We start from the raw sequence: 14,248 nt of genomic DNA, 5'->3' as shown, positions 1-14,248 counted from the left end.
CTTTAATTTCTAAGGTTTAAATATATTTCTCATTTATGTTCAGTTTAGTCTTCACAAATGTCAGCCACTACACCAGCCATCCCTTCCCCTGTCTCTGTTGCTCTCTTTTCTCTCCAAATGACACGCAAGCCATAGCAACAGAACCTCTCCCCCTTGCTCTCCTTTTTCTTTACTCTCTCACATCCCCACTGCAAGGTAATCTCTCTTAATTTCTGAATTTAGAACTACTATTGTTAAATTTTTATTTTGGTCACTTAGTTATATAATTTTCCCTTTCAGTTCCCTCTGTCTCTCAAATCCCGAATCCAATTAATACCATAATTGAGTTGCTGAAGGTGAGTTCCTAATTTAGGTAATACAAGTATTTAGAAATACTATAGGACCTATAGGTTGATGATGAAGCTGTATGATAATTAAGGAACACTGAAATAACTTATTCCTCATTATTATGGACATCAATTCCAACCAAGATATATGAAACTGCACTGCATAAAAATTAAGGAAAACATAAACACCAGAACTCATTCAAAAGTCAGTAATATGGATGGACATTTAATCTAACCAAAATACATGAAACTGAACAAAGATGGCAATTCTAAGGTCTTATTCAAGCATGCATATATCCAAGAATTTAACTATTGCAACATTCAAAAAGGGGATAAGTATGCTTACCCATGAGAAATGGCCACCATGAAATCTGTTGTCTGTGCCAGCCAAAAAAACTACTTAAAAAATGCATAAAATGGATGGAAAACCACTGTTATGCTATCTCCCAACAGAAATTAAATAAAACATTACGCCAGCAAGTACCTCAGATTTAATCATGTAGTAGTAGAAGAAGGAGGCATGGCACTTGCACTGGGTCCACTTGCACTTGCACTTGCACTTGCACTTGCACTTGCACTTGCACTTGCACTTCCTTGAATCAAAGTGGAGGCTGCATGTAAAATAAATTACAAACTTAGACACATAACAGAACAATCAATATAATTTAAATTGCATTGAAATTTGAAACACCAAAATCTTATTTGCTTCTATTTCTTCAAGATCCCTATAAAATTCAACCTCTTCGTCCATTGGTTCCTTGTAGAAGCTAAATTCTTCGGCTCTAAGCCAATCATTAGTACACACTAATGCCTCTACCATTTTTGGAGTCAATGACGCTCTAAAAGGATCAACAATCCTCCCTCCTAGGCTAAAAGCATTCTCACTAGCAACGGTAGAACTTGGAATTGCAAAGATATCCTTGGCAATCTTTGCAAGGATTGGATATCTTGTTGCATTCACTTTCCACCAATTCAAGATGTTGAAATCAGCCGCTGTTGCACTCTCAAAAGGATCCAACAAGTATTTATCCACTTCATTGGATACTTCCACAAGCCGTTGCTCAACCCTTTGTTGTATAAGGACTCTCCACATTTCGGCTCCTAGATCTTCTTCTACATCATCATCAGCCATCTCAATCCTTACCCGACCCCCTACATATCGGGCAGCTTCACTCTCATTGGTTCCACTCCCTTTATACTCATCATACAAAGCAAGCAAGCATTGTTTAACCTCACCCACAACTTCTTCAACCCTAGATGGATCGGCTCCAATATTGGAGAAGGATATTTTAATCATTTCAAATTTAAGTCTAGGGTCTAGTGCTTCAGCTACAAATACAAGCTTGTTTATTATCTCAAAACTCCCCCAATACTTGTCAAATTTGGCCATCATTGAAGAAGCCACCCTTTGCAATGTAGGATCTCTTACATCACTCACTTTTTTCAGTATCTCACTTTGTAACCCAACCATTTGTTGCCAAATTATGGGTGAAGTACAAGTCTTGGTGGCACTAAGTTTCAATGTTGTTTGATAAAATCTTTTAAGAAAATGCACATAGGCTTTTGCCTTGTCCCAATCCTCATCTCCCGGGGGCCCCACTCTCTTAACTAGGTTTCTTGATGCATCCTTTTCATACTCATTAAAATAACTCACAAAAGGAGCCGATTCATCCCCCATCCTTTTGAACACCATCCTATACTTGAATGCACTGTCAAGCATCTTATAAGTGGCATTCCACCTTGTAGAAACATCCATAGGCACATTTGCCATCTTGTCCATGCACTCTAAGATGGCAAATTGCCTAAACTTGTCTAACCTAGCTGGGGATGAGTGAATGTACTTCACACAATTCCTTATCCCCTCAATTGAGCTATAAAGCTCCTTCAACCCATCCTTCACAATTAAATTCAAGATGTGACAAGCACACCTCATATGCAAGTACTTGCCATCAAGCATTAAAGTATTTAATGCCTTGAACCTTTTGGCCATGTACTCAATAGCCCCATCATTTGTCTTAGCATTATCCACTGTAATGCTAAACACCTTTTTTATCCCCCAACTGTTCAAACACCCCTCTAGACACCTCCCTATATCTTCCCCCTTGTGACTTGTGATCTTAGTGAAATTAATGATCCTTTTATGCAAATTCCAGTCACTGTCCAAGAAATGGGCAGTGACTACCATATAATTGATGTTTTGGATCGAGGTCCAAGTATCGGTTGTGATACTTACCCTTTGGTCACCTATCACACTTAATATCTTAGCCCTTTCCACTAAGAACAAATCCCACACTAGGGCAGCCACCTTCTTCCTATCGGGAATCTTGAACCTAGGTTGAAGATCTTTGATGAAGGCTCTCCACCCTTTTCCCTCAACTGTCCTAAAGGGCTGCTCATCAATAATGATGTATTGCACAAGCATTTGTTCATGTCTTTGTTGGTTAAAGGACCAAGGAACCAAATGAGCACCAATTGTCTCATTTGTCAATAAAGGTTGAGTAGGATCCCCCTTATCATAAAAAGGACTAAGCTTGCATCTATCTAGGTGACTTCTCAACCCAGTGGTCCCATTCTTCCTAGAATCAGCAGGTACCTCCTTTTGGCAATAGTTGCAAACCCCCATGGTATGCTTTACCCCCTTATCATCTGTTTTTTGGATTTTCTTGCAGTGTTCCCACACAATAGAACTACCCTTTTTCCTCTTTCCTCCCACTTCAGCGACTGTTTGGGGTTGAGATTGTGTTTGTGGTGAAGGTTGTGTTTGGGGTGAAGGTTGTGTTTGGGGTGAAGGTTGTGTTTGTGTTTGGGATTGTGGTACAGACCCTAATGAGGCACCTAGTGTATTTGATTGGCTAGAGGAATCCATCATATCCTAAAACAGAGACACAAATCTTAGGTGGAAAAATGCAACCTTGCAAAATGCAAATCATACAACCTTGTAATCTAATACACTAATACATGTCAATTAGTCAATATGTCATACTAAATTACTAATACTAACATTTCAGCAAGCACAAAGCACAATTAACAATCACATATTCACATTACACAATCCCAAAATCAAAGCACAATTAACAAGCAGCACAAACCCTTAACCCCAAAATCAAAATCACATATTCACATTACACAATCCCATTACTTCAATTTATTCAAAATCAAACCCAATTTATGTCAACTAAGCCAAACTAAGTTACTAAGCCATGAAATATTGAAATCCATATACCTGATCGTTGCCACCAGCCAGCTTCACTCTCAATCTCTTAACAGTAAGCAACTAAGCACTAAGCACTAAGCACTAAGCAACACGAAGCTTCAACCTTGCAAGGAAACCATGAAGATCAATTATATTTCAAGCCATTTATATATGCAGATTACAAACCCTAACCCAAAACCCTTAATTAATCCCTAATTTTAAAACCCTAATTGAGAAATTATCCTAATTCGAAACCCTAAATTGAAACCCTAATGAATTCCTAACAAACAAAATATAAATTGAAACTTTGAAACCCTAAATTTAAACCCCAATAAATTGAAACCCAAAAAACCCCAATTCGAAACCCTAATTGAGCAATTACCTTCTGATTGGCGTGGCGTGGGTGATTGGGCCGTGAGACAGAGAGAGAGAGGCGACGAGTAACGACGGTGGTTAGACAGAGAGAGAGGCGACAATGGTTACTGAACTTACTGGTTAGACAGAGAGAGAGGTGGTGATTGGTGAGAGTCGTCAGACAAAGAGAGAAAGGGAGAGAGGGAGGCGACGGTGGCTGAACTGGTGGTGGGTCGTGTTTGGGGTCTAAGATGGTGGTGGTGGTGGTCGGAGATGCTGTAGTGGTGGTCACTGGAGATGGCGAGATGCTGTAGTGGTTGGGAATTTGGGAAGGAGACTTCGAGAGTGAGAGAGAGACAGAGACTTCGAGAGTGAAACACTGAAACCAACAAAAAAAATCTGTATCGGTATAAAATTAATCAAATAAATGTATAAAACTGATTTTTTTATTATTTTTTTTTAAATTGGTATTCGGTATCGGTATACCGCCGGTATTGTATTCCATAAGCCGATGCCGTTACCAAAATAGACGGTTCGGAACTAATACCGAAATGGCGGTATCGGTTACCACTTATATCGGTAATTGTCGGTGCACTGTGCGGTCGGCTCTCGGTAAATTTCGGTAATTCGGCATAAAATCCCAGCCCTAATTCTATGTGAATCAGACTCTTGCAGAAATAGAATAAACGCTCTGATTAGTTGATTGATTCCATAATAGTTCAATTGAGAGTAAACAAGGATTCTCGCATCCACACCTAATTAAGACGGAATTATATACATAATCTTTTATGTCAAGCTTGTTTGAACAAAATCCTATATGAGAATCTAAAATTATATATGAGAATTTTGTACGTTTAAAAAACTTTTTGTATATAGCTGACATAAAGATTCTCATATATTATCTTGTTAAAACTGTGTGTGAATAACTCAGATGTAAATGAATTATCCCGAGAGTAAAATCCATTAGGAACTACATAAGTAGAGGAATTACAGTATAGAGTGTAATGCTATTTGCATCAAATTTAGTGAGCAAATGAGAGGGACCAAGTAAGATGTCACTTGGGAAGGTGGTCCTCATCTCCAGTCCTCATTTCCACATCTCCCAAGTGACAACTCATCTCATTTGGTCACTTAAGCATTACTCTTACCATATGTTAAGCTTTCCAATTATGATGTTGATGAAATTTTATCACACGAGGCTGAGACCTTGAGCTTTTAAACAGCTTCTTGGCCCCTCGTTGTAGACAGAGATCAGAGAGAGACGTCCTGATTAACTCAACTGTTTTCTGTTCTGATTTTGCTTACCTAGAAAATCATCCAAACACTTTATTCTTAATCTTTAGCCGAGAAGACCATGGGAGAAAATACATCGAACACCTCATCTTCATCGTCAAGAACTCCAACCTTTCCACTGATCACCTCATCCTCCTCCTCCATGACTGTTCAGAATCTCGGCCCAGTAATCCCGATTCGACTCACCGAGACAAATTACCTCTTGTGGAAGTCGCTGTTCCTCCCTGTTCTTCGCAAGTACCGCATGCTGAGCATCGTCGATGGCTCCGAGCAATGTCCGCCTGAGTTCGCTGTCGACGGCGACGGCGACGGCAACAAGATCCGAACCGATGCCTTCGTCGATTGGTTCGAGCGCGATCAACAGCTCCTTATCTGGATCAACTCAACCTTATCCGAACCCGTCCTTCCTTACGTGGTAGGCACTACTACTTCGCGCGATCTCTGGATCAATCTCGAAAAACGATTTTCTGATTCGTCGTGTGCGCACATTTTCCAACTGAAATCGAGATTGCAATCGGTAACGAAAGGCCAAATGCCTATGACGCAGTACCTGCAGACGATCAAGCAGCTTGCTGATAGTCTCGCCGCCGTCGGATCACCAATCAACGATCGAGATCTGGTGGCGCACATCCTACGTGGCCTGCCCGATGATGACTATGGTGCATTTACTACATCGCTTCGCATCAGGATGAGCTTAATCCCTGTCAGTCCCGATGAAGTACATGATCTACTATTGGCTGAGGAAATTGTTGTTGAAGAAAGACACCAACACCAACACCAAGCCTCTCTTGTGCCTGAGAATCCAGGTGTTTTTGTTTTTCGAGGCGGCGGTGGCGGTTCATTTCATCCACCAGCAGTAGTTACTTGCCAAATTTGTGAAAAACCGGCCCATATAGCATTATACTGCTATAACCGTATGAATGACTATCAAGGTCAAATTCCTCCACCAGAACTCGCTGCTATATTTGCCTCACCCTCTGTTCCGCCACTCACTCCCGCCATTTATCAAGCACTTACTGCTCCTACTGCCAATGCTACATGGCTAGAAGAAGATACAGGGGCTAGCAATGAATAAAGTTCATGCAGGACATGATATGGTTAATAAAGCTCTGCATTCTCAACAATATCCTAGTTACAGATTCAGAGGCTGCTGGTGCTACTGATTCTTGTGAATTCTGCCTACGAGGGAAAGGTCACAATTTTCCATTTCCTATTTCTACATGTAATACCACTGGCACCTTGTGTTTGCTTGACTGGTCTAAATTTGCATTATTTCTGAAATCTGATACTTTTTACATGCCTTCCAAATGTTCAAAGTCAAATTTGAGATCAAGATTTTATGATGGGGGAGGTGAATTGACAAGCAAGGCATTCAAATCTTATCTGGCTCAACATGGTGTGTCAGTGTCACAACAATTCAGTTGTCCACAAACCCCCACAGCAAAATGGGTTGATGCCTGCCTTCAAGTACTTCCTCTTTAGCTCCTTGGCAACTTTTATTCAATAAACCACTAGATTATACGGTGCTCAAACCCTTTGGATGCTCTCGCTTTCCTCCAACTGGAAAAATTTACATTTCCTGCCATGTGACATTTCAAGAAGACATCTTTCCATACCAATTAAGCCTTCGTTTCTCAACCCTCCAACCCCCCATCAAAAGCTGACCCTATCCTTCATGTAAGTATTCTGCCACCACTCTTTTCTCATGCACATTAACCCTGTCCCAACTCCTAGCACTTTGCCTACTGCTTCACAACCCAACAGTCACTCCTTTACCCAAAATCTCTCCACAAAGTCCAGACCCTTATAGTTTTTGCTCACTCTTCACATCCCTTTCAGTGAACACCACTAGCACAACATTAGAAGCTAACTGTCTGATTATCTCAAATCCAACCCCTTTGTTGGCCCCAGTAACAACAGAAGTTCTGAAACAAAGATTTGTTTCCAGTGAGAATCAAGATAAATTAGTAGAACAGAGTAAGTTTCTCTTGTTAGACAACAGTCTGTCACGTTATGCTAATAGATGTCAAATTGTGAATCGCGAATGTCGAGTAGTTGGAAATATCAACATTTGAATTTGTGGTCCTGATGTAACATGTTAGATAACTGGATCGCTCCCCTAGTAAAACAAATGATAGCTTAGTTGCAGCTTTATGCATAATGTTGTGTTGTTTTCTGTTTTGCAAGTATGTCGTATGCTATGACATGCAATTTCTCTTGTTCATTTATGCTCTGAGGTATGCTATGACATGCCATTTGTTGACACACAAATATTAGATAACAGAACGATAAAAAGATGAAAAAACTTGATTTTGAGTGCATGACTGTGGTTTCGTAGGGTTTAGCCAAGAATTTTTCTCATTCTTTTCCACAACTAATTAGCAGTTAAAATCCAGATAAATGTTCCATCTTTTCCACAACTAATTAGCAAATTAGAGGAGAAGTCTATAGTGCCTGACATTTGAGTTGATGGTGAGTTTTCAAAATATTAATGAAATTTTTCAATATCTAGCTCTAAATCTGATAACTGAGTGTACGATTTGAGCATTTGCATCACATACTTATCTAAGAGTGTAAGCATTACAGGGATGTGATGGTAATGGAAAATCCTAAGAGTCCCAACATTTTTTTCTCAACATTTGTTTCCCACCTTACGTGTTATCATTGTACTATGTTCAATGTAAAAATGCCATGTAAGTTGTGAAAGAAAAGTTGGGACTCCTGGCACTATAGCCCCAATTTTTCAAAAGGTTAGTTTGGTAATTTTAACATGAGACCACATGTTTCAGTAATATTCATTTCCATATACATGAAAACATAACACATTGCATTCATACATGCTACATAGTTTGCATGTTTTCAATCAAAAGGTTGACACTTCAAGTTGATCAAAGAAGAGGCCAGAAGGTCCACCTTCTGGGATCAAAGCCAGCATGACAGAACCTTTGGCACCTTCTTCAACAGTCAAGTCCCCAGTGTTGAAGTTCATGTCAGTGCTTGTGTAGCCAGGATTAACTGCGTTAATCACAATTTCGGGATGCTTCTTTGCCAGAACTCTTGTGTAAGCATTGAGAGCTGCCTTGGATACCATGTAGGCAGAGAAATTAGTAGGCCAGCCTTTGGTTTCCACCAAATTCTCCTTCACGTCCTCTAGAAAACCCTCAACCACCTTGTCCACTTTCTCTTCTCTGAGGCCCTCAACATCTCCTAGCTCCTCCCTTGCTTTCTGATTTGACATAAGCTGGAACACATACATACAAGTGAATGTTTAGCACAAAAACCAAACTGGAAAGGGTCTTCAGTCCCTTTTAATATTAGACAACCATTGGACTCTAAAATTTAGAACTGATTCTGAATCAAGCAAAAAAGTATATCAAACTAGCACCCTACCTCCCGTGCAGCCCTATCTTATTGGCTAGAACTCTACACATTGCAAACCAATAAACAATTGGGGAATGGGGATAGGAGGTTTCGAACGCAAGACCTTCTACAACCAAAGTTTTGACGCCATATGAGATAATCACTAAACCCAAAAAGTTTAAATTAACGAATGAGCCAACAACGTATATGAAGCTAACATTCAAAAGGAATATATTTGCCTTAGGAGCTGGAATTCTAGGTTTGTACCTTTAACTGCCCTAAGGAGGAAGATACATTAACTATTCTTGGTGAATCAGATTGTTGAAGAAGCGGAATAAGCGCCTTGGTCACTTCCTTGATTCCATAATAGTTCGTTTTCAGACAATTCTCTGCAGTTTCATAAGTTTGCTTTACAAAATCTTTCAGGGCTCCAGCTTTTGAACCTGAAATCTGTTTCACAATCTCTCACTAATTAATGATGTTCTTTATATGAGATTTTTGCATTTCTTGCAAGAAATGCTCAAGCTCTCTAAATTACATAACTTACATAGTCCAATCCATAGTTTAAGTTCTGTGGATTCTCTGCAATGACTTTGCCTCCAGAAATTCCTGCATTGTTGACCTGTAATTCCAAAACAATGTTTGCATTAGAATTTGTCAAAGTGGATGAGAGGAAGTTGCCCAAGGCTATAGTGGTACAAACAGTTAGTAGATATACAGTTTTGTCAACCATAGATTAAAAAGTACAGTAGCTAGGATGCATCTTAATTAGTTCAACTGAGAGTAAAATCCATTAGGAACTGCATAAATAGAGGAATTACCAATATGTCAAGCTTTCCAAACATGGTTTTGATGAAATCAGCTAAAGAAGCAATGCTAGTTGCATCAGTTACATCTAGTTGATGGAAAACCACATCAGACAAGCCTGAAACCTTGAGCTTTTCAACAGCTTCTTGGCCCCTCTTCACATCCCTTGCAGTTAATACCACTAGCACCCCATTAGAAGCTAATTGTCTGCTTATCTCTAATCCAATCCCTTTGTTGGCCCCAGTAACAACAGAAATTCTGAAAAATAAAAAAGAGAACACAAAGATTTGTTTCCAGTTAGAAGCAAGATAAATTGGTGAAAGGGAGCAATTTTTTCTTGTTAGACGACAATCTGTCATGTTATGCTAATAGATGTCAGATTGTGAATCAGGAACGTTGATTAGGTGGAATCAATGTCTGATATGCAGTCCTGATTTAACATGTTAGATATCTAGAAAGATATCATTCCTCTAGTAAAAATGGGTTGAAGATGCGACTAAAGGCTTTTCACAGGAAATGATGCCAATGAACTTACTACCTTACATACTTACATCTTTTTCAGAGATATGATGTTGGTTTCTGCCATATGTTACAATATTAGGTGATCTTGAAGTATAAGTAAACAGTACAGATGATAAGCTTACTTGGAGCTTTATGCATCTGATGTTGGTGTTGTCTTGATGCTATTTATACTTGCTTTTGCTCTTCTATATTGTGTTGTTTTCTGTTTTTCAAGTATGTCGTATGCTATGACATCAATTTGCCTTGCTGCCTTATGCTCTGAGGTATGCCATGACATGCCATTTTTGGCACACAAATACAAAATAAAGAATTAAAAAAAAAAAAAGATGAAAAATCTTTGAATTTGAGTTGAGTAGGGTTTTAACCAATAATTTTTTACTCATACTTTTCCACAACTAATAGTTAAAACATCAGATACGTACATGTCCCTCTTATCCTCACTTTTATTTACGTATTTGATTTTTCCACATTAAATAGTCAGTGTAGGCCATTGAGTTGGTCTACTCATCCCAACTCATCAAACAAGGTCAACAAAAAAAAAAAAAAAACCTTATCAGACAAGTTATCCATGTTTACCAAACATTATATCATTATGTGATGTATAGAATTCGGATTGGTTGGATTGTTCAACCCAATACCTACCCATCCCCAATTCCACTAAGAATTTTTTAATATGGAATAAGAAATACGAGATGAATGATGGGAGATATATGCACGTTTGAACACTCTCTCACATTTCTCAAAATATACGAGTGTTTGACATTTGAGTTGATGGTGAGTTTTCAAAATATTAATGAAATTTTTCAATATCTAGCTCTAAATCTGATAACTGAGTGTACTATTCGAGCATTTGCATCACATACTTCTCCTCTAGGAGTGTAAGCATCACAAGGATGTGATGGTAATAGAAAATACTAAGAGTCTCAACTTTTTTTCTCAACATTTGTTTCTCATCTTACGTGTCATCATTGTACTGGATATGATTCTTTTTTTTTTTTGTAAATTTTTATTTTTATTTTTTAGTGTCCAATGTAAAAATATAATGTAAGTTATAAATTTGTATCACTATTTTCTCTTGTCAATGATTTACATTATATATATCCTCCATTCATACTGTTATACATCAATTAGACCCCAAAACTTCATCTATTACAAATGAAATAACAATGTATATCAAGCTAAAACTCTCCTCCACTAGTACTCGTGGAGGCAAAGAAATTGAGATATAGAGAAGCATATATGTGCATTCAGTCTAACCATATACGCACCTCACAAACCAATAAAAAGTGGCGAATTAACCGAGAATCTCCTTCAACCAAAGCTCCAATATCATGTTAAACAACAATTATTAGCCCTCCAAAGTTTAAGGCGTTAATGAATGGGCAATAATGTAGATGAAGTTAACACCTACAACATTTTCAAAATGACGTAAGTTTTGAAGAAATTTCTAAATTTTATTGACTTACAACAGCAGGCGCGACTGTCAACTTCTCTTTGCCGTCCATGTGGAATATGGATCAGGAAAAATAATATTTAATCCAATTTGCTCACTTTGTGTATGTCAGTGTCCTGATTTTTTCACCTCCTCGAGTGCATAAATGATTTATATGGACAAAACATTTTTCTACATAGTAATGACAAATGAGTATGCTTTAACTGTGAGGGAGTTTTATATATTTAGCTTTCAATCATCGCTGGATCTGATCAACATTTGACTGAGTTTGTCGTTTAGCAGACGCCTATCATAGGAATATTACTGTATAAAATAATCATAGTACTCATGTTTGCCACTTTCCTTAACCGTTTAGAAAAATATTATGTGGTTGCGTATCACATCATTTATCATGCAGCAAAAGTTAATTCGTGATACTCTCTCTAACAGCTCATAAAATTATTTGTGCTTACGTATCACATTATTTACCTGGTAGTTAATTTGTGACACTTTCCTTTTTTTTTTGGCCTCTTATGACACTTTCCTTAACTGTTCAAAAAAATGCTATTTGGTTACGTAACACATCAATTATCATGCTACGGCTATTTGTCTTGCTATTCTCATTGCTTATAAAGTCTTTAATATCAGTTTGAGCATTCGTTTGAAGTATTTTTGTTCAACGGCTTTTGAGTATCCTTTCGTATGTTCAGCACAGTGATACTCGCCCAGTTACTCGCCCTACATAACCCTGTATTCCTAAACTCCCAAATTCTCTATATACTAAAACGCAATCCAGTCGCAACACTGTTCACACTGTTCATAGCCTGTTCATCGTGAAAGTTCGGTTTTGCCCTTCTAGCAGCCTTAATTTTCCCATCCTTCGCCTTTTGAGTTTTGGCCTTTTCTTCGGCCCTTTTTTGTCATTGCGTCTGTCTCTGGTTGTAGCCCATATTGTTTCGAAATATTTACATTCCTTGCCATTGCTTTGTTTGTCTGCGGTATGCTCTCACAGGGGTCTTTTTTTTTGATCTGTTTGCCATTATGAGAATAGGCCAGATGGGCCTGCCCTTTGTGGTCATTCGTCTCTTCTTGCTTTATCTGGGTTCATGGTTAGTGTTTCAACCAGATGAACCAACTCATGTGGAGGCTTTCATCCCAGCTTCATGTATTCCTCCGGTTGTGATTCGAACTGGGTCGCACCTTCATTTATTTCTGTGGTTCTGATTCGAAGTGGATCAACAATCTGCTTTGGTTTATTTTGTCGTTTGATGTGTTGGTCTGGTTCAGTATTTCAAGCAGGTTATGGGATTAATCCATCGCATCGGAGAGGTGAGCCACAAGTTTTTTAGGGTTTTTTTTATTTTTTTTCCTTTTGTCAAATCTCACTGACAGCTTCACTGTTTCAGCTTCGTCTGGCTTTTCGATTGCCGTTCGTTTCTTTTTCGGGTGGTGTGATTCAGATCGGTCCCTTCGTTTCTACCTACTCCTTATCAGATAAGTTTCATCTTTCTCTCATCTCATTTTTTCATATCATTCTGCCCCTGTTTGCTTACCCTGTCTTCGCTGGGTCTCTGTTTGCATTTTGCATATCATCACTCTGGGTGTGTGCTTGCATTTATTCTTCAATATTGAAATATAGACTTTTCTTTATTCTTATTTGTTTATTTCTATTAGTGTTTTATCTCTGCTTCCTATTTTCCCCTTCTGTTGTGTCCCAGTTTTAGCTCCCCTTTTCAATTCTTTATCTTCACAAAAATTTATGTGCTCCATCAAAAAAATAATTTATGCGCTTATTTAATTGTTCTCTTCATTTAATTCTTCCATAATCAACTCTCTTCTGCGACAAAATTAATTGAGTACCAATTTTATTACCTATCTACCTGGGTACACAGATGTCAACTTTCATCACTATGCATATCTTCATTGTATCTACTTATCCCATGCAATGAACACTAATTACACTTCCCATTAGATTATCTGACTATCTTTCTGTTTTTCGGCCTGTACTTTTTCTCCTGGATTTGTGCGCCTTAATTTTATTCGTTTCATTGTTTTGGTTTATGCTGACGCATACGAGGATGTTTAAATCTTATCAAATATTCCTTTCTGTATACGTTGTTGATTTTTTCTCATATCATACATATTCCGATCAAACATTCTTATTTATGTCGCTCAGCATTTTTTCTTATTCTGAATCAGTGTGTTTTTTGCATTTTTGCCAAAAAATACATTAACATTTATGCCCGCACTGTAATTTTTTACATTTTTTTGAATGTTTGCCTTTCAAATAAATCAATTCAAATTCTCTCCCTTATACTTTTATGTTTATACTTTTCACATCTTTTATTTTTCTTATATCTAAGTTTAGCTTTGTTTTTTTCAGATTGCTTCATTTTTAACATTCATACATATGTTTTCTAGGTACTCTTCTGTTGGTTGTTTCAGCTTCAACTTGACCCTGCGCTGTTGTTGCATTTGATCTTGCTGCGCAGAAGGTTAGCTTTTCGCATCTATTCTTTAAATATGTTGATTGTGCATCTGTTATTTGTCATGTTAAATATCTTCTGCTCATGGATGAACATCATTTTCCTTTGATTGGTTGTTATATATATGTTCTTTTCAGATTACAATTGATTTATATATGTCTCTTTTTTTCCTCCAGCTATTTATTCATTCCTTGAAGGTTTTTTCTTTTGATGTGATGAATAAAAAGTCTAGGGTTCGTACTAGATTACTCATGTTAGGCAAAGTTGACTGTCCTGATGTTTCAACTGCTGTCGAACTTCCCACTGAGAATGTCTCTGATGTTCTTTCTATCACTGCCTGTGAATTAAATTCTCCAACTCATAGGAAAAAACACAAGTCTATTAGGAATGCAACTTTAACGCATATTAACACAATTCAGCCAACTACACATCAGGTCCCTTTGGAACAATTAGACTCTAATTCTGATATTGTGTC

At 37.9% G+C, this 14,248-nt stretch overlaps 1 protein-coding gene across 1 annotated transcript; it reads right to left on the bottom strand.

Moving 5' to 3' along the window:
* Positions 1-7,981: 7,981 nt before the first annotated feature.
* On the bottom strand, positions 7,982-9,957 carry LOC147273996 (short-chain dehydrogenase/reductase 1-like). The gene is made up of 5 exons (XM_086256495.1): positions 9,885-9,957; positions 9,348-9,591; positions 9,074-9,148; positions 8,794-8,976; positions 7,982-8,407 (listed from the first exon to the last, which is right to left on the bottom strand). Exons 1-5 carry the CDS (start codon positions 9,917-9,919, stop codon positions 8,030-8,032), a joined length of 915 nt encoding a protein of 304 aa, XP_086112621.1. The 5' UTR covers positions 9,920-9,957; the 3' UTR covers positions 7,982-8,029.
* Positions 9,958-14,248: the final 4,291 nt, after the last annotated feature.

The sequence above is a fragment of the Dryas octopetala genome, chromosome 9 (assembly GCF_963921425.1).
Source record: "Dryas octopetala chromosome 9, drDryOcto1.1, whole genome shotgun sequence".
NCBI classification, from domain to species: domain Eukaryota; kingdom Viridiplantae; phylum Streptophyta; class Magnoliopsida; order Rosales; family Rosaceae; genus Dryas; species Dryas octopetala.
The sequence above is the reverse complement of the archived record's forward strand: the minus strand, read 5'-3'. Positions and strand labels throughout refer to the sequence as shown.